Below are 26009 nucleotides of genomic sequence, written 5' to 3'. Positions count from 1 at the left end.
TCTCAAACTTCTTTTGGCTCTCCCAGGCACTTAGTACAGTGCACTGCGCTCAGTAAATACCATTAACGACTGCTTTCCGACCTGTAGTTCCTGTCAGTGGCGTGGCCCAAGTCTGCAGAAGTCAGCGGGCGGGGCCGTCCCATTTACGTTGCACGCTTCTTGGCATTTCTGTCGACATTCGCCGTTCTGTAATTTAGTTACCCCAACGGTCATATTCCCATAATCTACTAAATGGGAAATTTTGTGTCCGAGAAAGCTGTTGGGTTTGCACGGCACGGCCCGTCTTCGTTAACCCACGTTGGCCCGGGGTGCGTTAGCTCTGACCTGAGTCGACCCCTCGGGAACTTGGAAAAATAGGTGCTTGTGCAGATTTCCCACTGTGAAAGTTCTGGAGTACTCAGGCATATCAATCTCCAATTACTTCCTTAAAACCGCTCCAGCTTTTTCTGTTGAGATAGGAATAGAACCCTTCTCTTAAAATTAAATCAAAACAGAAGTCTGGGGAAGGAGGAATCCGAGAAACGAATATTTGGGCCGAGAGGGCAGAGCTGTGATTCTCAACCGCGATCAAACTTGGAAAGCAGCGGTGTTTCTTAGTAGGTTGAAATTTGAGTGTAACGCTCCGACTGACAAGACGCAGTGGTATTTATGGAGCACCTCCAGAACGCAGTGTGCCAGACACTCGGCGAAGCCAGCGTCGTTTTCTTTGGTCGAAATGGGTTTTGACCAACATCGGCCGTCACGTTCGAGGATTCCACGGCCCTGTCGTGCGGAGCACTAGCCGCTCGGGGCAGTTGGCCGGACGATGCGATGCCGTCTCTCGCCTCGGAGACCTTCCGGTCTAATGGGAAGATGCCCCGAGGGAATTGAATGAGATGGTAACGAAGAGCGAGCGTTGATCAGACAAAATAAGCCCAAGTGGGTGAATAAATTAATGATAAATAAGCAGGTGCCTGGATTGCAGGGGGCGGGGGTGGCTTGAACGAGGGCGCCGGTTGGGGAATAAATACTTCCTGGAGGCCGGGGGATTGTTAGAGGACTTTTAAGGAGGGATGGGTGAGAAAGTTCTGGTCAAGGGGTAAGTTGTGAGCAGGGGTACAGAGAGGCAGGAAGGATTTGTGTGTTTGGAAGCTCTGAGGGGAGGCAGACATGACTCCTAGAGGGACCGTTTCTGGGTAACATGGGCGATGAATGGCTTTATCCTTTGGGGGCTGCCATCTTGCTTGACTACAGACATGGATGGGGGTGGGGGCAGGATGAATTCTGCCTGGGGGTGGAGGAGCTCACTTGAGAGCCCACGGTCTTGAAGTTAGCCATTGTCCTTCACTCGTGTTTATAAAAGATTATAATCAGAATTCCAGAATACTTAATTGACTGGGGCTTTTCATTCAAAATCCCTCAACGTCACAGTATTGTCATCGGATCATGCTTAAGAAATCCCCCCCCCCCACCCCCCCGGAGCATAATTTTATAAACATCAGAGTGGATACACTTATCGTATCATTCAAATCATTCAAGGCTGGTGGATAAGTCGAGAATTTCAGCAGCCTCCCGTCCTCCGTCCTCCGAGTGACGTTTATTGTGTTTTCTTTGTGAGATTGAGAAGGCAGACAATCAGTCCCAGTGCTTACTGTGTGCAGAGCACAGAACTAAGCCTTCGGGAGAATGGGATGCAGTTGGTGGACATGGAACTGGCTACGGGACAGACACTGAGGCAGCGTGACCCAGCGGAAGAGACCTTGGATCTCGGAAGCAGGAAACCCGAGATCTGATTCCACCTCTGCCACTGGCCTGCGGTGTATTTTGATTCTGCTCCAAATTCCAATTATTGTTTTCTTTAATCCAGAAATTTAAAAATAGAACTAGGTTCTGCGCAATTTCTTTGGTCATATGACTCGTAAGAGTGAGTTTTAACTTGAATTTCTCACTGAGAATATCGGACCTGAATTCCGTTGCTGACGGAGCAAGGATGTCGTCTGTCAGGCTCCTGCACCTGCCTCGGAAGCCAGTGGCCAGTCAACAGCCACCGTACCGGGAGGACGGAACGGGAGTCTGGACGTCGGTAGACCTGGGTTCAAGTCCCAGCTCTGTCCCTGGCCAGCGAGGCGACCTGGGGCAAGTCACTGACCTCTCTGGCCCTCAGTTTCCCCATCTGTCAAATGGGTACTGCTCTCCCTTACTTTTAGACCAACAGACGGGGACACAGTAGTCCTCTGACCACCCCAGGGTTTAGCATAGCGTAGATGGGCCTCGTGAACTACCATCTCTGAATCACTGCGTGGAAAACCTACTTGTCTGTCTGTGAAGTTCTGGGGGTGTGTTAGGGTGGAAGATTGGGATCTTAGAGTCCCCCGGTATATCGAGCCAGGAAGACGCACAGGCTAGCACGCCGAGATCCACTGGATGCCCACGAAGGAGGGAGCGGGGCCGTTGGCCTGGCCGCCCCGTAGCCCGAACCGTGCTCGGCAAACCCAGCCACCGAGCCCAGCCGAGCGGCAGCGCGCCGCTCGCTCTGGATTTAGAAGTGGAGGTGGAGAGGCTCGGCGTTCGCGTAAGGTAACGATACCTGGGCTGTACTGCCCCGCTCTCGACTGGCATTTGCCCGGGGCAGACGTTCAGGCCCTGGGAGACGGCTCACACGGCCGCCCCGTGTTGGATCAGCGCTCATCGAGCCCGCCCCGGCCCTGGCACGCCTCGCCAGCCCCCGATTTGCCGTCGGGGGCGGTGGGACCGAGGGAGGCGGTCTTCCGTGCCACAGACGGTGGTTGGGTGGCGGTGCCAGGGCGGGCCCTTGAGTGTTTGGCTGGCCTCGGAGCCCTTCTGATTGACAGCCGCCGCCTGGGGGTTCCGGCAGCCTCTGCCCTCCCACGGTTTGTTACCGTGGGCCCGACACGGTACTGAGCCCTGGTGTAGTTACAAGATAATCAGGTTGGACACAGGCCATGCTCCACCTGGGGCTCCCAGTCTTAATCCCCATTTGACAGATAAGGAAACTGAGGCATAGAGATGTGAAGTGACTTGCCCAAGCACTTAAATGCTGTTTAAAAAAAAAAAAAAAGGCAACCCAAACCTCTCCCAAATGACTGCAGCCCCGTGGCTGACGCATTATCAGAACAGCCCTATTGCTCTGTGGGAGGAGCCCGGGGCTGGAGTTCTGGCTTCTAATCCCAGCTCAACCCCTGCCCTGCTGGGTGACTTTGTACCAATCCCTGAACCTCTCTGGGCCTCGGTTTCCTCCTTTGTAAAGGGCGGGAGGGCAGTCCCTGCTCTCCCTCTCTTTCTCTTCCCCCTCTAGGACAGGGACTGTGTCCAATCTGATTCTCTTGGATCTCCCGCAGCGTTTGGCGACTAATAAGTGATTACTAAGTAGCAGCCAACGGGGAGAGAGTCAGGCAGGGGGTGAGGGAATGCTCAGTACAGTGTCCCCCACACAGTAAGTGCCCAGTGAAAGGTATTGACTGATGGGGAGCTTGAGGGAGAAAGGACCCTGGGCTGGCCGTCTCCCCAGCTGTCCTGTCTTAAGCTCCCCCAGACTGGCAAACCTTTGTGGCAGCTACTTCTCTCTTCCCGCTTCCCCGGCGTTCCTCCTTTACCGGAGCTCTTGTCCTGATGGTACATTCAGGCTCCCAAACCCGTCTCCGCCCTTGGAGCGGAGGCTGACTTGTCCGTGATCAATATTTGATGATGAAATCCCAAATCCTTACCCAGGGTTCCGCAGCATGTCCGAGAACGGTCTGAGAAGCCAAGTGCTGCTTATCGGAGTAAATGACTAGATTGCATTTTTAATTTTTTGAAGAATTTCACGTTCTTTTTTTTTCTTTTCCCCTGAGTATTAAGTGGAATTACAGTCATGATTATTATCGTCATAATACCAGTTATGCACTTCTGTTTCCCAGGCCCTGTACTAAGGCCCCCCGGTCGATAGAAGATAGGTTGGTCATGGTCTCCATACCCCCTGACTCCCACAGTCTATGGAGGGCGACTCGGTCTTGAATCCCCGTTTTAAAGGTGAGGAAACTGAGGCCCAGTCCATTGGTTTTTTTTCCAAGGTCACACGAAAGGCAAGCGGCGGAATTAAAGTGGTTCCTGTGATTATGATTTCGATCTAGACAATGAAGGACCGCAGTAGGAAAACAAACAGCTGGTTTTGGGGGGGGGGGGCGGTTTGAGCTGTGTAAGGGAGGGATCTGACAAACATCCTGTGACAGTGAGGAAGAAGAGGTCAGCCCGGATCCCAGGGGGCCAAATGGCTCCTCAAAAGAAGCTTTCTTTGAGAAGAGTGACGGGGTTGGGGATCTTGGTGAAGCGGGACAGGTGGATTGTCACGGCTCAGAGATTAATCACTGACACCAAGGCCGGGGAGGCAGCCCGGGCCGGGCTCCTTCTCTGCTGACTCTCTGGGCCTCTCCCGAGTGCTTAGCCCAGCGCCCAGCACACGGCAGACACTCTATAGATGCCACCGATCGATTGATTGATACCGCTCCCTGGGGAAGGAGGGGCTGGAGGGCAGGTCGGAGGCCCTGGAGGCCTGCGGTTGGCTAGTGGACAGAGCACAGACCGGGAGTCAGACGGACCTGGCTCCTAATCGATCCGAGGTATTTATCGAACGCTTCCGGTATGCAGAGCACTGTACTGAGCGCTAAGGAGAGTGCAGTACAACAGAATTAGCAGACACATTCCGTGCCCATCATGAGCTTACAGTCTAGAGATCCCAGCTCCACCACTTGTCAGCTCGGGTGACCTTGGGTAAGTCACGTCACTTCTCGGTGCTTCAACTACCTTACCTGAAATGGGGATTAAGACCGTGAGCCTCGTGCGGGACGTGGTTCGTTCAACCTGATTAGATTGTGGCTACCCCAGTGCTCAGCACAGTGTTTGACTCGTAGCAAGCGCCTAACAAATACCGTAAAACAGTGGGGCGTCATTCAGAGAGCCCCAGATTGGACATGGACTGTTTCCAACCTGATTAGCTTGTATCTGCCCTCAGCGCTCAGTACACTGCCTGACACATAGTCAGCACTTAAAATACCACAGTTATCATTATTATTACCTAGTAAGCGCTTTAACAAATACCTTAAAAAAAGAACCCCCCCCCAGCACGGAGCCATCCCCGGTGTGTTCGTAAAAGAATGCGTGAGACCAGGGGAGGCAGCTGAGCAAGGAGCCAGACTTCGGGGAGAGAATTTTCTGGTCTGGTGAGATACAAAAGAGGCAGTTCCACTCCAGTGGAAAGATTTGCCCGGGAGAAGGGAAAGAGAAATGTGCCGTTTCCTATTGTTAGGCAGCAGCTGAGCTGGAGTGGAAAGGTGGAAGCATTGTCCTGTTGGGAGCCGAGGGGAGGGGCCTGGCCCGAGGTGAGAGATTTTTGCCCTTCAAAAGGAAACCCGGGAGAGGTTACTTTTCCAATGGTCCTGCCCAAAATGTGCACATCAAAACCTAGACAAAGCGCTCATTGAATGAGCCTAATCACAGGAAGATGAAGGAACCGTCAGAGAATCAACAGTCAGAGCACCACCCGTGAAGCCACCCCCACCACCCCCGCTTCCGGGCCCACTACCATCGGGTAGACCCTGGTTCTCGTTGGCATCGACGATCGATCCGTGGCCTTCAGCCCGCAGGATTCCATCCCAAAGGGGAACTGGTGCCTCTCTCCAAGTTGGCCGTCCTCCGGATCCCACGGGTCGGCCTCCCTCGATGCTCCGCGCCACCGCCCGTGTCCTGTCCGATGCCCTGTCTGTCACTGTCGGGCCCCCGCTGGGTCCGGGGATGCGGGGGCCCTTCGCTGCCGCATTCCTCCCAGCGAGCCGGGACACAAAGGGTTGGCCGGGGATCAGACACACGGGCCGGAGAGATGTCAGCCGGGCCGGAAATCTATCCGTGTCAGCTTTTATTCCTGCCGCGGGGGACGTTTTCCGTCCGGGGGCCCGTCCGAGATTCTGGGGGCGGAGAAGGTGGACTTCTCCCGCTGAGAGGATTCCCCGGGACGGGAACCAGACAAAATCAGGGCCTCAGATGGGCCCCGGCAAATATGGCGAGCCCACCGGGAGCGTGTGAGGGGGAGAAGGGCGCGGCCGAGAGGCGGAGGACGGACGGGCGGGGGAAACGGGGACAGCGGGACGCCGAGACGCTCAGGCAGCTAGCGAGAGGGGCAGACGTCAGCTCGGGAAAGTATCTCCGGCGTTCCGAGGGTTTCCGCCGGATTTTCGGTCTCGGCCCAAGGAAGATGTTGTGGGTCCGTGTTTTCGGTCTTTGCAGAGAGGACGACCGATTCAGAGCCATGAGTAAGCGCGCTCGTCGAGTGCCCAATGGGGAAAGAGCTGGGCTAAGTAGAAAACAAGCAACTTGTTCCCCGCCCACAGGGCTCCTGCGCTCTAATGGGACTAGCCAATCCCGGGAAGGCTGGGGTGTCCTCCCGCGCAGAGCACAGATACAACGAAAAATCCATCCGGTGGAACTTCCCTAAAATTCCGTACTGTGGAAAGTGAGGTGTAGTTGGGATTGCTTTATGCGTCGCAGATCGCTGAATAACAAGGAAAGTAAGAACCCGGGGACGGGGAGGACTTCTCTTTTCAGTAATCGTCCCCCTGCCCTCCCCACCCCAAGAGTTTTCTTATCACTGAGTACAAGAGGTAGCCGGGTGTTATCGAAATGGCCCCCGCCGCCTCTGCCAACGGGGTGGTAAACTGACTGGTTGGGGAAACCGAGGTAAGAGGTGCCAGCCAGGTTGATGAGGGGCCGCGTCCTTGAGCCAGAATCTCCGGCTCACCTACACGCCGTGCCGGAGGAGATGCAGCCGGGCACACTTTCCGGTCAGATGGAAGCCAAGACCCTCTCTGAATTACGAGGCTTTGTCTCTCTGTCTCTGTCTCTCAAACACACATACACATACACATACACAGGACAGCCGCAGCTCTGTCTTCCCCCGGGGGTTCCGCAGAGGCGCCGAATTGAGAAAACAGCCCTGAGGCTAAGTTTTCTCAAATGAGAGGCACAAGTCTGCATACCTCCTTTTCTGAAGTCTCCATGCTGTTCCCCTTGCAGATCTATAAACAGGAGTAAGATCAGTCCACCTTGACCTGAGAATTGGGGTAGCGGGAACCTACCGGAGGGGAATATTCAATTAGCGGTCTTTATTGAGTGCTTACTCTGTGCCGAGCACTAGACTAAGCACCCGGGAGAGGACGACACAATAGAATTTGTCCGCTCGAAGCCCGCCTCACGGCAGTTTACGGTCTAGTACTCAAAACCGGACGGAGGACACCATAGTCCGAGGAGTTGGGAAATCAGATCAGTAGAGCGGGACGGAAATGACCTAAAGCACCGACGAAATGAGCCTGGCGGTAGCTGAGGTCACAAGTTGCTTTTAAGCTAATGTCAGTCTTCCTAGCTGTGGCCGCGAAAATCCTGTCTAAGAGCCGAATTATATCTGTGGCAGAGTGGTCCGGTCGACGTCGCACGGGCCCGGGAGTCAGAAGGACCCGGATTCTGATCCCAGCTCCGCCACTTGTCTGCTGCGCGGCCTTGGGCAAGTCACTTGGCTTCTCTGTGCCTCAGATCCCTCATGAGTAAAATGGGGATTAAGACTGTGAGCCCCACGTGGGGGACAGACTGTGTCCGACTTGATTAGCTTGTTCTCTCTTAGCACATGGCACTAATACCAGATACCATAAAAATGAAGTCCGCTAGCCTCATTCTCTTCATCTGCAAAACAGGGGTAAGGCATCTGCTCTCCTCTGTAAACGGTGGCCCCCGTGTGGGACAGGGACTGCGGTTGGCACCTACTAGGCGCTCAGTAAATGCCACAGCTACCCGGAGAACGGTAGCGGCGGAGCCGCCTGCCCCCGGGACCCTCTGCCAGCATTCCCGCCCACTCGTGGCGGAAGCCACCAGAGGCACATGAAAGGTCGCTTCGCACCCAGAACAAAGCGAAGCTCTAATTGTAAACGCCAACAAAGACTGGCGAAAGACAACGGGGCGAGAAATTTAAGATAAAAAGGCAGGAAGCCGACCAGGGTCCTGGTAAGGCTGACTGGCGACAACCAGAAGGCCGTTCTGTAGAATTCCTCTTTAATCCTCCGTTGTTTTTAAAGATGGGAAATGGGACATAGAAAACAAACATTCCCGTTCAATGTATACACAGCTCGGCAAAACAAAGGCGGGCGCTCCGTCGACCCCCAGACCTACGCTGTGAGCAAAGAGAGGGGCCCTCGGGGTCCGACGGTCTCTTCCACGCCCCGGTGTAGAACATAGGAAATCGGGGAAGGGGCCCGCCAGCCGGGCAGGTAAGCAAAAAGCCTTTCATTTCTGGAGCTGCGGGTCCGGTCGGTAGCCCCGAACGCCCAAGGAGAGGCGGGGAGCCTTTGCCGGGAAATCCTCCCTCCGCCCCCGCCGAGCCGACGGGTCACGAGGTTGGATGACACGATGGGCCCCTGCCTCGGGTCGGGTTAGTTTGGAGCCCCGCCCCGACTTAAGGGTAGTTTCGTGCCTGGGCCGAGTGGTGGGCCGGCAGTCGTACTCCTGGGCGGACCTCAGCTGACGGCGAGGGAGCCCGAAGGGGAAAAGGGTGGGGAGAGTAGGCCCCCAGAAGCCGACGGCTCTCCGGCGTGTAGGTCTGCTGGGCGGCCTTGGGCAAGTCACTTCCTTTCTCTTGGCCTCAGTTCTCTCATCTGGAAAATGGGGATTAAGAACCCGAGCCCCGGCTGGGACAGGGACTGTGTCCGACTCGACTAGCTTGTGTCCACCCCAGTGTGTGGCACATGGTAGGCGCTTACCAAATACCGTGATTATTATTGTCGTGGTCGTTTGAAGACGGGCGGTCGTTTAGCAAGCGTAGCGTGTTGGAGCACGTGGGGTTTCTGATTGAGATTTTCCCGGTGCTCAGTTGAGGCGTTTGGTTGGGAGGCTGGGGCGCGTGAGGAAGGGGCCGAGTAGTCCTGGGAAAACGCGGGATCGAAGGTCACCCCAGTGGGATCCAGCTCCCCCTCCCACGAGAAGCCCCGTTAACGTGAAGGGGATGCCAAGGGACCCGGCGTGGGCGGGGGAGGGAAGCCGTCCTTCCCGGCCGCCAACGCGGAGGGTTGTCCCGACCCTCCGAAGCACCGCCGTGAGCTCGCGACCCGGGTCCCGGGAGACCCGGGAATCCCTCCCCGGTTGAATCGGAAGCCTTTTCGGAAGCGGACCGGAGTGTCGGTGAGTGGGCGGTGCGCAAGGGGCGGTCCGTGTTGCCGGCTTCCGGCTCCGTCGGCGCGAAGAGCTCTCCCTCGACCGCTCGTACACAGAGCGGGATCCACCTCTCACCATTTCTCTCCAGGCGGCACGAGTTCTTTTGACTCTCCGGTTTACGGATCATCCGACGGCGAGGCTATCTTGGGGCCCGGTGCTAATACTCTTCCTCAGCCGGGTAACGGGCGAGGTGGAGGGTACGGCAGCAGCCGTCGGCGGCCGCAGGTTCAACACCACAGCCACGGTCCTACCAACCCGTAAGAGGTCTCGCTCATTTTAGAGAGAGGTTGACCCCCCCGGTTATGCAGACGTGGCAGCTTCTCACGCACCCGGCCTGACCAGTCTGCAGACCTGGTGAGGTAGAATAAATCAAGCCGACCCTTTGGGATGAAAGCGGACCGGTGCTAATGAAGTTGTCGGTGTGCCTTGCGGTCACGTTAATCCTAAAGAGTACGTCCAGGATTAACGATGGAGTCAGAGGAGCTCTTTTAGGATTTCAGGTAGGGTTCACCGGCATGTTCCAGGCCGGTAGAATGTGACTTTAAGTCGAGTGGTATTAATCCTCTGACAGAGCGCCCTTGCATCGTTAGAATCGCGGGTTTTCTCGGGCTGACTGCTTCCTGGGCCTACCGTTGTCGTTTCCCGGCAAGGCTTAAAATCCTACCGGTGGAGCGTGTGAGAGTTTAGACCTGACTCCGCTGGATTTAATCTAATCTTATGGAAATCTACCCAGGTGGTAATTCCCTTACAGAGAGGTCTGTGCTCATTTCTCCAAGCGCCCTCCGCCTCAGAGACTGGCGGTCGAGGGCTCCCACAGTCAACCGCGTCGCTCTCCGTTCTCCAAGCGGACAGAGCTCCGTTCTCCGCTCTGGCCGCTCTCCCGTCACCCCTTGTCCGCCACTCGGGGCAAACCTGGAGAAGCACCCATCCCCATTTCTCTAAAATCAAAAGGTCGAAGACTCTCGAGTGGCACACTGGACTGAGCGCTTGGGAGAGTACGGTACAACAGAGTTGGTAAGCCCACAAGGTGCTTACAGTTTAGAGGGGGTCCTCGGAGTTGGGGAAGTACAGAATAAAGAAGCGACACGTTCCCCGCACACCACTGGGAAATGTTTAGGACCAAGGTGATCACAGTGGATAACTGAGTACATGGATATACGTGAGTGCTCGGGGGGATGGGAGTCAATTTGGAAGCTTTCAAGTGGGCAGCGAGGATGGTCGGGTCACGGTATCATTGAGTGAGCACTTTCTGGGTGCAGAGCACTGTACTAAGCGTCGGGAGAGGACAGTAAATACAATAGAGTTGGTTGACGTGATCCCTGCCCTCAAGGAGCTTACGGACTAGTGGGGGAGATGGATATTAAAATGAATCACAAATAGAGGAAGCGGGAGAGTATAAATAACTGGTATTTGTCCCAGGCCCGGCAGCACACACACTCTCGGTTTCTGGTGCACAAGGCCCTGGGTCATAAGGGACAACAGGGACTGTGAGCACGTTATAATCGTAATAATAATTACTGTAGTTTTTGTGTTCAGTACTTACCGAATGCGTCAAGCACTGTTCTAAGCGCCGGAGTACTACGCGCTATTTAGGTTGGACAGAGTTCTTGTCCCAGATGGGGTTTACAGTCTCAAGTAGGAGGAAGGATTAAATTCCACTTTTACAGTTGAAGAGACCGAGGCGCAGAGGGGACGAGCGTCTTGCCCGAGGACACACGGCAGACATTGGCAGACTCAGAATTAGAACCCAGGTCCTTCTAACTCCCCCAGGTATGCCGAGTGAGTTCTTCGCCGGGCCACACCGCTTCTCTACCCTTCCCGGTGATGCCAGCCTTAAAAAGCTGCTCCCAACAAATAGGGTTAAAGGTTCCCGTCCTGGGAAACAGCTCGACTAGGTTGTAAGCTCGCGGTGGGCAGGGAGCGTGTCTGCCAATTCTGTTGCACCGTGCCCTGCACGTAGTAAGCACTCAATTAATACCATCGATAACGTCGTCGATGAAGGGAAATATGGTTCTGAAATTCGGACCCCGCTGCCAGAAAATACGGCATCTGCGGCTGAGAGAGATAAGCGATTAGGGAATGTTCACGGCTCCGAAATGCGAATTTAACCTGTATGATACGTGGCCCAGAGATAATCCCCCCGGTCCCCCTGGGTGTGCTGCTCTCCGAAAGAAAGATGCCGTAGACGGCTACAGTTTTCTAGACCAGGAGGTCCTCTTTGGGCTGAAAATGTATTTCGTTGGAGTCGCGGGACGTTGAGCCGCCACTTTAAGGAGGCGCCTTAGAGGAGAGCCGCCCGCCGAGGAAACGAAACCGGGGAGTAGAAACCAGGTTCGGTTGGGTCAGTCCCCCAGAGGTCTGCTTACAGACGAGCAGCTCTCACCTCTTCTGAGATTGCAGTCTGCTCTGTGGAATCTTTGTTTCTCCATATTCTCCTCAGTTGTCTGTCGAGGGTTTCCCAATCGGCACAGTTTGCCATTCGTTAGCTGCTCCGGCGAATGATTATTTATATTACTGTCTGTCCCCCCCCCTCCCCGCCCCCCCCCCCGCCTCTAGACCGTAAACTCGTTGCGGGCAGGGAATGTGTCCACTGTTTTATTTTACTCTCCCAAGCGCTCAGTACAGTCCTCTGCACGCAGTAAGCACTCAATAGTAAATGCAATCGAGGAATGAATGAAAGAAAGCTGGAGTGATTGGGTGACACTTCTGTGCTCCTGGATGGAGGAGCGATGATGCCGTTGATTAAGCCCTTATTGTGTGCAAAACGCCGGGCTGGGTAGATGAGTCTCCTGCCTGTCAATCCCATGCTCTTTCCATTCAGCCACACTGCTTCCTATGTATTAAATGCTCTATAGTAAATACACCTTGCTGTTTTATTTTTTTAAAAAAATAATGCTTTATTCCAGTGACCCCTTGAGGTATTCTATCCCTATTTCTGCCTGCACCTAGGAAGGGTTAGTGGCTTCTGGCACGAAAATCTCAATAACAAGGGAGCGTGATGTGTTCCTGAGGCGCCTCCACCCCAGCTCCTCCTCCCGAATGGAAAAACTGCTGCTTTTTAAAAGTTGCATGCCTCCTCAGTTTCAAACCAAAAGTCTCCACTGCCCTTTAAAGCTCGTGACAAGCATGGGATTCGTGTTGAGGTGGAGGCGTTCCTTGGCTGACGCTCACCCCCCCGGAGCCAGGGAGGACCAGGGACGCTCCGTCCCGGGGCCCGGGGGGCGGAGAACGCGGGCCGGAGCTCTGGGAAAAACGGCAGCCGGGAAACCCGCCTGTTCCCGTGGCTTTTCGGGAGACTTTGGCAGCGGCTCAGGCCGGCCTGGCCGCCTCCCGGGTTGCCGTGGGTGATGTTCTCACCCTGCCAAGCCGGGAGGCAGCAGTCGCCGGGTACATCGTCCGATAAAGCCAGGGTCTGGGAAGAGGGACCCAGCCAACCCGTTCCCTGCCCTGCCCGGGACACTGCGCTGGTCCTGGGATCCTCTGCGTGGGTGCATTCGCGGCACTCGCTTGCCCGTTCCCCCTAACCACCCTTCCATTCTCACTCTGCCCTCCGTCCTCTAATTGTCTGACTCCCCGCTTCACTCGTCGAGGGCAGAGATCCCGTCCACTGGCTTTATATAATAATAATTACGGTATTTGTAAAGTGCTTACTGTGTGCCAAGCACCCTTCTAGGCCCTGGGGTAGATACAGGCTAATCAGGTTGTCCCACATGGGGCTCTCCCGGTCTTAATCCTCATTTTACAGATGAGGTAACTGAGGCACAGAGAGGTTAAGTGGCTTCTGCAGGGTCACACGCAAGGCGAGCGGCAGGGTCGGGACTAGAACCCATGGCCTCTGACTCCCGAGCCGTCGCTCTTGCCACCGAGCCGTGCCGCCTCCGCTACTATTCACTGTTTCTAATAATTGTTCAGCCCTGAATGGTATTGGTCAGGTGCTTACTATGCGCCAGGCACTGTACTGAGCGCCGGGGTAGGTACAAGCTCATCAGGTTGGAAACAGTCCCTGTCCCACATTGGGTTCATAGTCTTAATCCCCATTTGACAGATGAGAGAACTGAGGCCCAGGGAAGCGAAGTGACTGCCCGAGGTCACCCAGCAGACAGGTGGCGGATCCAGGATTAGAATCCGGGTCCTTCTGATTCTCAACCCCGTACTCCGTCCGCTAGGCCCCGCTGCTTCACTAGGCCACTCTCCCGTCCACCGGGGCCGGGGCCGGGGATTTGGGATCAGATCCAGCCCCTCCCATTCTGGGAAGCAGATTCCCGCCCCCTAGCTCGTGGGGGGAGCGCTGGTTTCAGTATTTCAAGAACAGGCCGAAGGCGGCTCGGCCTCGTGGCACGAGCGCAGAACTCCGGGTCGGGAAAGTCCGGCTCAAGTCCCGGCTCTGCCGCCGGCCTGCCCGGCGACCTTGGCCGAGGCTCTGGGCCTCGGATTTCTCACCTGTGAAACGGGACTGAGAAGAGCGGCGAGCTCCAGGTGGGAAAGGGACTGTGTCCGCCCTCATCCCCCTGCACGTTGTAAGCGCTTAAGAGAGACTAATTATTAGAACCCGGGTGCAGCGTATTCTGACGCTTTCTGGGATCCAGTCGCACGGATTCCGTAAAGGATCCCCGGACGCGTTGACCAAAAGAGATCCCTTTTTTAGCCGTATTCCGAGGGGGTGAAACGCTGGGAAAGGTCCCGGCCACCGTGCCTCGGGGGCCCGTTCCGTTCCGTCGGCCGGGGAGTCGCTGGGAATGGGCCCGCGCGCGGGGTGGGAGGGACCGGGCGGGTGACGCGGGCCCTGTCGATGTCGTCCCCAGGTCGGGCCACATCATGGGCTGCCAGGCCTTGTTCAGCCTGGGGCAGCAGCTCCTGCGGCGAAAGGTGGTGGACGGCAGCCAGGACGAGAGCAAGCTGTCCCGCTGCCTGAACACGTTCGACCTGGTGGCGCTGGGCGTGGGCAGCACCCTGGGCGCCGGGGTCTACGTGCTGGCCGGTGCCGTGGCCCGGGAGGACGCCGGCCCGGCCATCGTCCTGTCCTTCCTGATCGCCGCGTTGGCCTCGGTGCTGGCTGGCCTGTGCTACGGGGAGTTCGGGGCCAGGGTCCCCAGGACGGGCTCCGCCTACCTCTACAGCTACGTCACCGTGGGCGAGCTCTGGGCCTTCATCACCGGCTGGAATTTAATTCTCTCCTACATCATCGGTGAGTGGCTGCTCTCGCTCCCTACCCGCCCCTTCCCTTCTTCCCCTCCGAACCACAGCCTGAATCCCGTTGATCCGGGCCTCCGCCGTCGTGCCGCCGTCCCTTTCCCCAGTTCGGTCGCTGGGGCCGTCCCCGAGGCTCCCGGATCGGGACCGTCCCATCCCGTCTCCGAGCACGGTCCGGCGGGGCCCGGGAGCTCCGGCGCCCGACTCATCCCTCCCTGGCCCCCCGGGGAGCCCGCACGGTCCAGGGCGGGCAGTTGGACGGTTCCGGTCCGGCCCGGGGCAAGGGGAATTGTTTTCGTGCCTGCGGCCTCTGGCTCGGACCCTCTGGGTTCCGGGCGATATCCCCGGCCGGCCCCTCAGGGTGGCGGGCCGTTCTCCGCCAAAGCTCCCGTGGTCCTGAGCGACGGTCTGTGTGTCTGTCTGTCTCGCGCCAGGCACCTCGAGCGTGGCCCGGGCCTGGAGCGCCACCTTTGACGAGCTCATCAACAAACAGATCAGCAACTTCTCCCGGATGCACATGTCCCTGAACGCTCCCGGCGTCCTGGCCGAGTACCCGGACATCTTCTCCGTGCTCATCATCCTCGTCTTGACGGGTGAGAGCCCGCTTGCCGCCGGTCCACCCACGGCGGAGGGGTGCTCAGCGACCCAGCCGAAGCTTGCGCCGTCCGGGGTCGCCCTGGTCCATTTTGGCCCTGCCCCATGGCCCGGTTTGTTTTAGACCTTTTGAGAAGGGACAGCTCGAGGGGCCGAGTCACTGCCTGGAAGCCGGGGGGGGGGGGGGGGGGGCTCGCTGGGAGACGTCAGTCGGTTAGTCCTCACTCTCCTCCCTCTACCTCCCAGCTAACACGCTTCACTCCTCTCAAGCCAACCTACTTCACCGTATCTCATCACCCCTCCTTCGCTCGTGCCCTCCCTCCCCCCCCGGAATCCTCTCCCCCTTCACATCAGGCCACCGCTCTCCCCACCTCCGGAGCCCTTCGGAAAGCCCATCTCCAGGAAACTTTCCCCGGTTAATCTCCGAGCTCCCCACCCGTCTCCCTGATGCCACCGCGGCACCTAAACACTTGGCTACTCACACTGCGCTGTCACACTCTTGATATCCAGATGGGTACGATCTGTTGTTTCCTCCTACCTGTAATTCACTGTAGCGTCCGTGTCCCCGACAAGGTTGAGGATAGGGATTGTGTCTGCTGACTCTGTCGAGCTCTCCCAAGCACTTGGGCCAAGGGCTGAGTTCCCAGTAAGAACTCCAGAAACATAACCGAGAGGGTGATTGGTGGTCGACTGCCTACTAAGATTTACTCCCAGAAGTAGCTCGGGTCGGTACAGACATTGACCGGGCGAAGGCCCCTACGTTCTCAGGATTCAAATCGCCCCTCATTTTTTGCCTTGACCCCATCGAAGGGAAAGGCCGCCGCGGGGAGAGGGGACTTGGATGCTGTTGGACTGAAGGGCCACTTCCTCTCTTTCCCCTGCCCCCCGCATCTCCTTTCTCGAGGACCAAATAATTAACGCCTCCCGTAGACCCGGTCGTCGGTGTCTCCGCCCCAAACGGGCCTGAGTCCTCGCCCACTGTGGCTTAAAAATCACTTCACCCGCCCCCCCCACGCTTCTCTATCCGTCGGTCTTTCTCCTTTCAAATTTCGAGCAAGCTTACGTGGTGGATCGGCTCGTGAACAGGAGGGTGTTGGTTTTCTTTAAGAGGGAAGGGAATCGGGTTGTTGACGGCGCACTCCGGCAGCGAGAGCGAGGGGTAGCCCGGTAGAAGGGAGAAGTCCTCCAGCCGACGGGGCATCTCGCCCGAGCAGATCCCCAGAAGGAGACAGTTCCCGTGGCGGCGTCTCCAGGAAGAGCCTGGAACAGAGTGGGTCTGGCTGCCTTCCCTGCCTCTAGCCCCCAGGGCCGGACCGTTTTCTCCCCATCCCCTCCAGGCTCCCACCGTGCCCCGTGCACTCCCACGGGACTCCGGGGAATCTGGTCGTCACCCCCAGAGAGTGGCGACCGCAGGCCCTCCGGGGTCAGCCGAGCGTCGCGCGGAGGAAGGCCCCGTCGCTGGGCCGAGAACCGAAATGACTCGCCCCCCTTGCGTGGCTGTGATTTTCCCAGGTCTGCTCACCTTCGGGGTGAAAGAATCGGCCATGGTGAACAAAGTCTTCACGTGCGTCAACGTCCTGGTGCTGGGCTTCGTCATGGTGTCGGGCTTCGTGAAGGGCTCCATCAGAAACTGGCAGCTCACCGAGGAGGACGTGTGGAACATGACCAACCGGATGCCCACGCACAAGTAAGTGGGCGGGACAAGGGCGGCGAACCCACCCGCGGCCGTTTTCAGGGCACCCGCCGGTGTCGGTCATTCCGGAGACTCGGGGGGGTGAGGGCGGTGGCCGCTCTGTTTTTAACGCGTCCCCGTCTGAGTCGGTTGAAATGTACGTGGATCTGGGCAAAAACACGTCCCCGTCTTCCACCCCCAGCCCCACACGTGTGTTGGGGCACGCAGAGGTCTGTCTGGGCCTCTGGGAACCAGGTGGTACTGGCCACCACCTCCCCACCCGTTTTTCATTCATTCAGTTAGTATTTATTGAGCGCTCACTATGTGCAGAGCACTGTCGCACCCAGGGAAGCCACATCGTGGGGTCGAGAGCAAGGTGATTCCCTGGGCGGGGGCACCGGCCGACCTGCGGCTCCCCGCTCTGTGCCGGAAGCGCGGGGACGACTTCGCGGTGACCCGTGAGCGGCCGGCCCCTCTCTCCCCCGGCCGCCCTGCTGCCTCCCAGGTGGCAACCGGTAGCCTCCCCACCCTCCGCTCGGCCTGTAGAAATTTCTTCACACTCTTGGGAGAAAAGCCAAAGGATTTCCTATTAATTTAGCCCAGCAGACGGGCATAAACAAACGGGTGAGCTGGCCGTCACGTTCGTCTAGGGCCGCTCACGCCGGTTCTCATCGTCATTCCCGGCGTCGGAGCGATAAATCCCCATAACCCGCAAGTGCAGCGCTCCGGAAAATGGCCCAAAATGGACTCCAAGAATCCGACTCTACCGAATTCCTCCAGAGGTCCGTCCGGAGGGGTTCGTGGGAGACCAGAACGGGTGGCCCCTCACCCCGATCCCGACGTGGGCCGGGATTCGCTCTGATCGAATGCGCCGCGCCGTTAAAAATAGAATCTGTGCTCCGTTGACTCTTAAGTAAAAATAGATCTCACAAAGCCCCTTTCTGAGGCGACGCTGAACACTGTTCCCGACAGACATTTCCGCGGTTACCCCAGCGCCCCTTCGTCGGGTGCGGAGAGGAGCCGATCCAAGCGGGCTTCGAAGCGGCGCGGTAGATACCGTAAAACTTTACAGCAAGCCCCGAGGCCGGAGACCGAATCCATAGTGCCGGGATTGGCGGGACAGGCGTGGCTTCGTGTACCGCCTCTATAGTTTCGTCGAGAGACTCGTTTGCTCCCTTCTGGCCGGGCCTGTGGACTCTGGGGGCTTATTTTAGGCTCGGTTGCTTGGCGGCGGCCTGTGGAATTGGAGCGGCCCCCTCCCCCGGCGGAGCTTTGCAGATAGGGGCATAAAACCCACCATCAGCTTGGGAAAAATCTCTGCCCCGGGTCAGCGGGCGCTGGCCACCGACGCCCTGGTCCGCGCCTTGGGGCCACACAGCATCTCGATCATTCGCTCGGTATTCAATGCTATGTGGAGAGCTTTTACTCTGTGCAGAGCACTGTCCTGGATGCTTGGGAGAGATCAACAGTCCCTGCTCTCCTGGAGCTTACAGTCTTATCCCCACCAGCATCAGAATGTGCAAATTGAGCTCTTACTCTGGGCAGAACACCGTAGCGAGCAGTTGGGGGAACGCGGCAGCGTTAGCGGACACGAGCCCTACCCTGCGCAAGTTGACAGCGCCGCTCCTCGGCCTCCTTGTGGCTGCCGTAACAAGCCTGGCGCTCTCTTCCCCACGGTTGGGCGAGGGGCAATTATAACCCCTTCTCCTTAGGGCTGAAACTCCCACACGCTACCCTCCTCCCCCCCAACCTCCCTTCCTCTCTCTCTCTCTCTCTTTTTCTCTCTCTCTCTCCCTCTCTCCATCTCTCCCTTCCAGGAGTTTCATTCCTAGGGAGGAAGTTGGACTTGGGGAACCAAACCCCTGAGGCTCGTAAGTTTTTCCTGAACAAGGAGTCTTTGCTGGCTACTTTCTGTATGTCCACGAGCCCCGTTTCCCTGTGGGTGATCTGACCGCTCTCCTTTGTTTAGCCACACATTCCTCAGCTCTTTCCGCTCCTCCCCTGCCCGGCGGACCCTGGGCACTCTTTTGCGCGGTAGGGTTTTCAGCTCTCCCGTGACCCCAGTAACCTCCGCCGGCCGGGACCCCTCTGTCCTGTTCCCCTCTGTCTGGTCAGTTCTCGGAGTCCGCCTGTTTCCTCTCACCTGGAACTGGAGCTCGTCGTCCACTGGTTTAATGCCCCCCCCCCCCAGTCGGAGAGGACAGTACAGACGACGGACGTAACCCGTGCCCTCCGAGAGCTTCCAGTCTAGCGGGGTCTCGGTCAGTTCCCTGGAACCATCGGTGGGCTCTCTTCCCTGTCCCTTCTGCCGTGCCTGATGGTATCTGTAATTTATTTAGTTCTGTTAACGTCTGTCTCCGCCTACGAGCTCCTTGTGGGCAGGGAGGGTGTCAGTTTACGGTTATATTGTAGTGTCCCAAACATGCTGCACACAGTAAGCGCTCAGTAAATACGACCGACCGACCGACCACGCCCGGGTGGCGGGGAGCGGCAGGCAGTGAGCCGTGCGGGTCAGAAATGGGCAGCGGAGGTACGCGGGCTTCAGACAAGCAACGGGCCCCCCGTGGCTGCGCCCTAGCAGAAGGCGGCAGCAGCCCGCGCCGTCGGCGTCGCCCTCTGGATCGTCTCTCGGACCTTCGGCGGTCTGCCGTTCTCACTCCTGGCGGAAGGGTCGAGCGGAGCGAGGCTCATCGGCGCGTAGTCCAGTGCCTGGCGCACAGCAAGCGCCTAGCAGATAGCCTGACGGTTCTCAGAGCGAGCGGCATCCATCTGTCATCCGTCTGAGGCCCCGACATTCTCGGCCCACCCCTAGATCTCGACTCGGAGCCGTGGCATTTCTCTCAGTTCATCCACCACGCCGGGTCCTCTAGGGTAGGGGACATGTTTTCGGTCCTCCCGTTGTACCTTCCCGAGAGGTCGGTCCGGTGCCCTGCACTCGGCGGGCGCCCGACAAATACCCGCTTCGGCTGTTGAGCACCCGTTGAGTGCGAAGTCCCGAACTAAGCACTGAGCTAGAGGGAAGAGTCGGATGAATACGAATCCCAGGCAGGTCCGCGTCCCGGGATAACGGGCTTAGGCACCGTCCCCCTCCCACCGCCGCCTCTGCCGGGAAAACCGGTGTCGAGAGACGTCTGGGTGTCGGTCCTTTCCCGGGAGCCCGAGGAGCAGGGGAGAGGGAGGAGCGGCTCCCGTGGTGGTGAGTTTTGACCCCTTGACCGGGTCTTCTCTTCCTCCAGCAAGACGTCTGACGAAGGCCAGCCCTATGGAACTGGCGGGTTTATGCCCTTCGGGTTCTCCGGGGTCCTGTCGGGGGCCGCCACCTGCTTCTACGCCTTCGTGGGCTTCGACTGCATCGCCACCACAGGTGAGCCCCCCCCCCCGCCACCCACCCACCCATCCATCCGTTACCTGGCTCTCTGCCTGGTCGCTGCTGTATGTGGCCGGACTACCCTCCGGGAGGCCCCGTCGGCTCCCAGCCGGTGCCCGGGATAAATACTGAACTGAGCGTCGGTGCCCACTTCACGGGGACCCCGGTCTCCATCCGGGCGAACCCGAGTCCCGGCGGCCTTTTTTTTTTAAAAATGGTACCCGTTAAGAGCTCACTGTGTGCCAGGCACCGTTCTAAGCGCCGGAGTAGACGTAAGCTAAGCGGGTCGGACGCAGTCCCCCCCATCCCTCGTGGGCTCACGGTCTTAATCCCCCTTTTACAGACGGGGGAACCGAGGCCCAGAGAAGTGAAGTGATTTGCCCAAGGACACACAGCAGACAAGAGGTGGAGCCGGGATTAGAACCCAGGTTCCTTCTGACTCCCAGGCCCAAGCTCTATCCAGCAGGCCACGCTGCTTCCCTTGCCCACCCCGGCTCTCCCTGACCCGACCGGACCCTGGAGTTCCCGACGGGGCCGAGAAGATGCAGAGTGGCCGCTCGGGCCCGTTGTGGCCCACGTTCTTTCCCCCCCCCCGGGCCGCTTAATCTGCACCCACGGGACTCGGGGTTTCCGGGCATTCGGCCTCCCCAAGTTTCTTCTGCATCAGAGTCGAATGACCCTCCTTTTCTGCTGTAAAATCCTGGGATGAAACCGGGGTGCGCCCTGAGGGAATCGGGGGCCCCTTCCCTCTCCCCCGGACCGTCCCAGGTGAAGAGCACGACTTGCGCTCGCCTAATGGCGGTGGGGGGGGCGACCTGTGAGTCGGAGGTCCTGGGTTCTAATCCCGGCTTCGCCGTTTACCTGCCCCGTGACAAGTCACTTCAGTTCTCCGTGGGTTAGTTTCCTCACCTGTAAACTAGGGGAAAAAATGCCAGTTCTCCCTTCTTCGTATCCTGTGAGCTCCGTGTAGGGACCGCTTCTGATAGCCTTATATTGAATCCACCCCAGAGCTCTGTACGACGCCGGACGCAGAGTAGACACCGGACGGATGCGATCGTTACCGTCAACGATCCGGGGCCGGGTGGGCCACAGGATTTCCCACCCGTGGGCTCTCTCTCCCTTCCCCTCCCCGCCCCAAGCTCTGCTCGTTGCCGTCTCGGCTCCCCCGGGACGGCGGAGGCCCGGCCCGAAGGGCGTGCGGCCCGTACCGCCGCGACCCGGCCGCCGTGGTCTCTCAGAGGCCCGCCCGTCGGGGAGGCCATCCGGGTGACCCTCGATTCGGCGGGAACGAAGGGCTTCGGGGTAGGCGGTCGGCAGCTGGCCACGGCCGTCTCGCGACGCCGATCTCCGCGGCACGGCAACACCCGCCGCGAGCGGAGGGACCCAACGGCCGCCGTCACGCGGCGGGAACTTGCCGGCGGTCGGCCGGCGGGGGGTATTTATTGAGCGCGCGCCGCGTGCGGGGCACCGCGAGGGAGCCCCCGGCGTAGTCCGTCGGGTGGCCGGCGCGGCAGACCTCTAAGGCTCCCCGCCGCGGTCTCTCTCGGCACCCGCAGGGGAGGAAGTGAAGAACCCCCAGAAGGCCATCCCCGTGGGCATCGTGGCGTCGCTCCTCATTTGCTTCGTGGCGTACTTCGGGGTCTCGGCCGCCCTCACCCTCATGATGCCCTACTGCCTCCTGGACATCGACAGCCCCTTGCCGGTGGCCTTCAAGCACGTGGGCTGGGAAGGGGCCAAGTACGCCGTGGCCGTCGGCTCCCTCTGCGCCCTGTCCACCAGGTGAGCCCCCCGCTTCTCTCCTCCCCCTCCAGTCCCCGTCCGCCGGGGGACACCCCCGATCTCCTCTGCCCCCCGTCCCCGGGCGAGACCTCCGGTCGCCCCCCCCCCCCAACCGAGCGCCGATGTGCCCGAGAGCCACGTTTCCCCACTCCCGCCCCCCAGTCCGATTCCCAAGCTCCTCCGGGCCGGGGGCCGGTCGCGCACGGAGGACTTGTACGCGTACACGGTCCGCGCTCCGAACCGATCGAGGGGGCGGTTCTGCCTCGGGCCCGTGCGGACCGGGCCGCGCCTCCGCCCGGCGGCGACGTCCCCGACCCCGGCCGCGGCTCGGTCGGGCTCTCGGGCTCCGGCGGCGCCGGCCCGGCCGTCCGAGCGTGACGGGAGCGTCCTTTTGCCCGGCAGCCTCCTGGGTTCCATGTTCCCCATGCCGCGGGTCATCTACGCCATGGCCGAAGACGGGCTCCTCTTCAAGTTCCTGGCCAAGATCAGCAGACGGACAAAAACCCCCGTCATCGCGACGCTGACGTCGGGAGCCATCGCCGGTAGGGCCCCGGCGGGCGGCCCCGGGGGCGGCCGGGGCCCGTGTCTCCGACCCCGCGGTCGGGCCGTGCGTGTGTCCGCCGTGAAGCGGGGGCCTGCAGGGGGAGGGGACCGATGTGGGAAATCCGGGCCCTTTACGGTGGAGGAGAGTAGGACGTCCGTGAGGAACGGTACGGGGAAATCCCGAGACCGAGTCTTGGGCCGAGGGGGCTGGGTCCCGGCGGCGGGGCGGTCCGGTCACATCTCGGAAGTGCCCCCCGGTCCCGCCCCGAGGGCAGGGGTTGTGCCCTCCGGCTCCGCCGGGCTCCGCCCCGGGCTCCGTCCGCGGACCCGGCCCCCCTGCCGTCCGCGGCCGGCCCGGGCCGGAAACGGGGCGGGACGGCGACCCCTTGGGCCCCCTCGGGGCCGGGCGTGGCTCGCCGGGGCCTCGCCCGTGACTCCGCGGCCGGATCCGTTTCCCTCCCCGACAGCCATCATGGCCTTCCTCTTCGACCTGAAGGACCTGGTGGATCTCATGTCGATCGGCACGCTGCTGGCATACTCCCTGGTGGCCGCCTGCGTCCTGGTGTTGAGGTGGGTCCGGCGGCCCGTGACCGGGCACCGACTCTCGCACCCGGTCCCCTTCCCCGAGGGCGGGGGTCACGGCCGCCGCTCTCTCGTTCCGCGGGGCGCCCGGTACGGCGGCCCGTCGATACCGGCGATGAAGGCCGGGCCCGCCCCGCCCCGGGCTCGGGTGCCGGCGGTTCGGAGGCCCACTGGGGCCCTTTTATGCCGAGCGAGCCCCGGGGGCAGCGATGCGCCCGGTGGGCAGTCGGTAGAGACCGGCGGGGCGGCCGACGGGCCCGCGGGAGGGGCGGGCCGGCGGGCTGCAGTCGGGGGGTCCGGTGCCCGCTCCCCGGCAGCGGGGGGGGGACTGGCCAGCGGCCTCGGGAGCGGGCTTAGCTCCCCTCCCCCCCCCCCCCCCCCCGGCCCCGGTGCGCACGGTGACCGGCCGGCGGGCCCGGGCCCGTCTTCCCCGCAGGTACCAGCCCGAGCAGCCCAGTTTGGTGTACCAGATGGCCAGAACCAGCGACGACACCGAGGCCGCGGAGCAGAACGAGCCCATGAGCACCAGCGACTCGCAGGTGAGGTTCTTGCCCGGCGAAGGCAAGGACGAGGACGGGGAGAGGTGCACCCTCGGGGCCGTTCTGTTCCCGAAGAACGAGGAGCCTTCCAAGCTTTCGGGGTCCGTCGTCAACATCTCCACCGGTCTCGTAGGTGAGCGCCGCCGCTGCCCGGCCTGGGGTCATCTGGCGGGGAGACCGGCTCGGGTGGCTCCGTTCCACGCCGGGCCTAAAGAAGCCGAGGGTCCCCGGGCAAACGGCTTCGGGGACGCGGCCGTCCGAAGCTCGGTCAGTCGGGGGTATCTATCGAACGATTACCGCGTGCGGACGGTAACTCCAGGTGCCTGGGAGAGGGCGACGTAACAGAGTTGGAACAGGAGGACGCTATAAATCCATTTAGAACCGGGATAAAACGGCAGACCACGGGGATACGGGGATACGGCGAAGTGATCACACAGTCAGTCTAGTTCGGCAACCGACGACGAATTGGAATCCCGCGTGCGTCCACGTGTAAATTTCATTTCCGGGTATCCCCTTCTCTTCGGCACCAAGGCGCCCCCGCGTGAGGGATGAGAGGTTTTTCAGGCTCCGACGCTAAATGGAGAACGTGGGCTTTACTGTGTCTGTCGTACTCTCCCGAGCGCCTAGTACCGTGCCCCGCACCCAGCGAGCGCTGGATAAATACAGTCGAACGAGGGGATAACGTTCAGATCGGTCCGAGCGCTCCCGGAGGTCGAGGGAGAGGGAGGCGTGAGAGGCCGGGTCAACTTGACGCGTCGCCCGAGGGGGGGAGAGCGCCGTACGGAGCGACCGACGGGGTTCGGTTCCCCCGGGCCGACCAGCGTTCAGGAGACCGACCGCGCGCGCTCGGGCGTCGCGCGCGTCGGGAGGCGGCGCGCGGCCCCGCCGGGGTGTGAGAGTGGCTCCTGAGTCCCGCGCCGCCGGGCCGCTGTTGTCGCCGTCAGGGGTTCTCATCGCCACGTTCTGCAGCGTGGCCGTCCTGGGGAAGGCCGCCCTGCTGCGGGGGGCCCCGTGGGCCGTCGTCGTCCTCGTGCTGTCCGCCCTGCTCTGCGTCGCCGTCACCGCCGTCATCTGGAGGCAGCCGGAGAGCAAGACCAAACTCTCCTTCAAGGTACGCGCCTCGCCCCGGCCCGCCGGGCCCCGCCGACCCGGTGGCGTTCAGCCCCGGGGGGACGGGGAGACCCCCGGGACCTCCCGGACCCCGGGGGAGGGCTGCCCGGCCGGCCACTCGTTCCGGGTGGGGCGGGCCCGTCCCCGGGGTGCCCGTCCCGGCGCCCCCCCCCACCCGGCGTCGGACGCTTTCCCTCCGCAGGTGCCCTTGCTGCCGGTGCTGCCCGTCCTGAGTATCTTCGTGAACGTCTACCTCATGATGCAGCTCGACCGAGGCACCTGGGTGCGGTTTGCCGTCTGGATGATTCTGGGTAGGTGGAGGCGGGGTCGGGGGGGCGGTTGGGCCCGGGCCGCACCCGCGGGAAGAGCTCGGGCGGTCAGTCGGGGAGGAGGCGGGGGCCGGGCCGCAGCTCCCCTCCCCCCCCCCCGCTGACCGCCGTCCCCCTCCCAGGATTCGTGATCTATTTCGGGTACGGCCTGTGGCACAGCGAGGTGGCGTCCCTGGCGGCAGAGGACCCGGCCAAGACGCCCGACGACCCCTCGGATCCCTGCAAATGAGCCCCCTTCCGCGCCGCCCAGCGGGCGGCCCCGCCGTGGCCGTGGGGACCCGGGGAGGCCCCGACTCTCTCCCGGAGGACGGGGGGAGGACCCCCCGCGGCGCCCCCACCCCCTCCACGCCCACACCGGGAGGGCTACACCCGCGTCGCGGCGCCCCCGCCTCCCCCGCCCCTCGCCGACGAGACCGGGCGGCGCCCGGCGGGGCCCCCGCCGACCGTCCGCCGCCGTCTCCGACCGCCCCCCGGGCGCCCCCCTTGCCCGCGCCGGCCTCCCGGTAGGCGGGATGCGAGATCCGCCCCCCCCGCCCGCGGCGGAGCCGGGGGCCCCCCGAACTCTGCCCCTCCTGCGGCCGCGGGGCCGCCACGTCCGTCCCCCCCCCCCCGGCCCCAAGCGGTCCGCGCCTCTCCCCGGGGAAGGGCGGAGCGGCGAGGTGCCGCCGCAGAGCTGCGGACGATCGGGACGTTTAGCCTTAACCGTTCATTTCAGCCTCTTTGCCGGTCAGATGTTTCTAGCGGGATCGACTCGTTTCCGATCGCGCCCTCTCCCCGTCCCCCGAAACCCCTCGCTCTGCCCCCCGCCCCCTTCGGAGGAGGGGCCGGTGCGGAGGAGGGCCGGGGAGGACGGAGGGCGTCGGAGGAGGAGGAGGGACGTCGAGGGGGGACCCCCCGGACGGCCCACCGGCCGGACGACCGGGTGACGGCGAGCCGGCCGCGGTCGGTGCCCGGGGCCGCCCGCCTCCCCCTCCGGCACGGACGGGAGTTACCGTGTGACCGAACGTGTGTGCGCGCGCGTGTGCGTGTGAGCGTGCGTGCGCCCGAGGGCAGGTGGCAGACAAAAGCCTAGATTTTCCAAA

General features: G+C 60.8%; 1 protein-coding gene across 1 annotated transcript in view; it reads left to right on the top strand.

Moving 5' to 3' along the window:
* The window catches only part of SLC7A1 (solute carrier family 7 member 1), a 32415-nt gene extending 7085 nt beyond the window's left edge, over positions 1-25330 (top strand). Inside the window, exons 3-13 of the mRNA XM_029048089.2 lie at positions 14025-14407; positions 14847-15005; positions 16519-16693; positions 19915-20042; positions 21602-21824; positions 22227-22366; positions 22835-22937; positions 23386-23621; positions 24433-24599; positions 24801-24909; positions 25050-25330. Of these exons, the coding sequence (XP_028903922.1) occupies positions 14038-14407; positions 14847-15005; positions 16519-16693; positions 19915-20042; positions 21602-21824; positions 22227-22366; positions 22835-22937; positions 23386-23621; positions 24433-24599; positions 24801-24909; positions 25050-25156 (1917 nt within the window). The 5' untranslated portion in view covers positions 14025-14037 and the 3' untranslated portion in view covers positions 25157-25330. The remainder of the gene's footprint in view (positions 1-14024; positions 14408-14846; positions 15006-16518; positions 16694-19914; positions 20043-21601; positions 21825-22226; positions 22367-22834; positions 22938-23385; positions 23622-24432; positions 24600-24800; positions 24910-25049) is intronic.
* Positions 25331-26009: the final 679 nt, after the last annotated feature.

The sequence above is a fragment of the Ornithorhynchus anatinus genome, chromosome 20 (genome assembly GCF_004115215.2).
Source record: "Ornithorhynchus anatinus isolate Pmale09 chromosome 20, mOrnAna1.pri.v4, whole genome shotgun sequence".
In the NCBI taxonomy this organism is placed as follows: domain Eukaryota; kingdom Metazoa; phylum Chordata; class Mammalia; order Monotremata; family Ornithorhynchidae; genus Ornithorhynchus; species Ornithorhynchus anatinus.
Note: the sequence above shows the minus strand (reverse complement) of the source record. Positions and strands in the feature narration are given on the sequence as shown.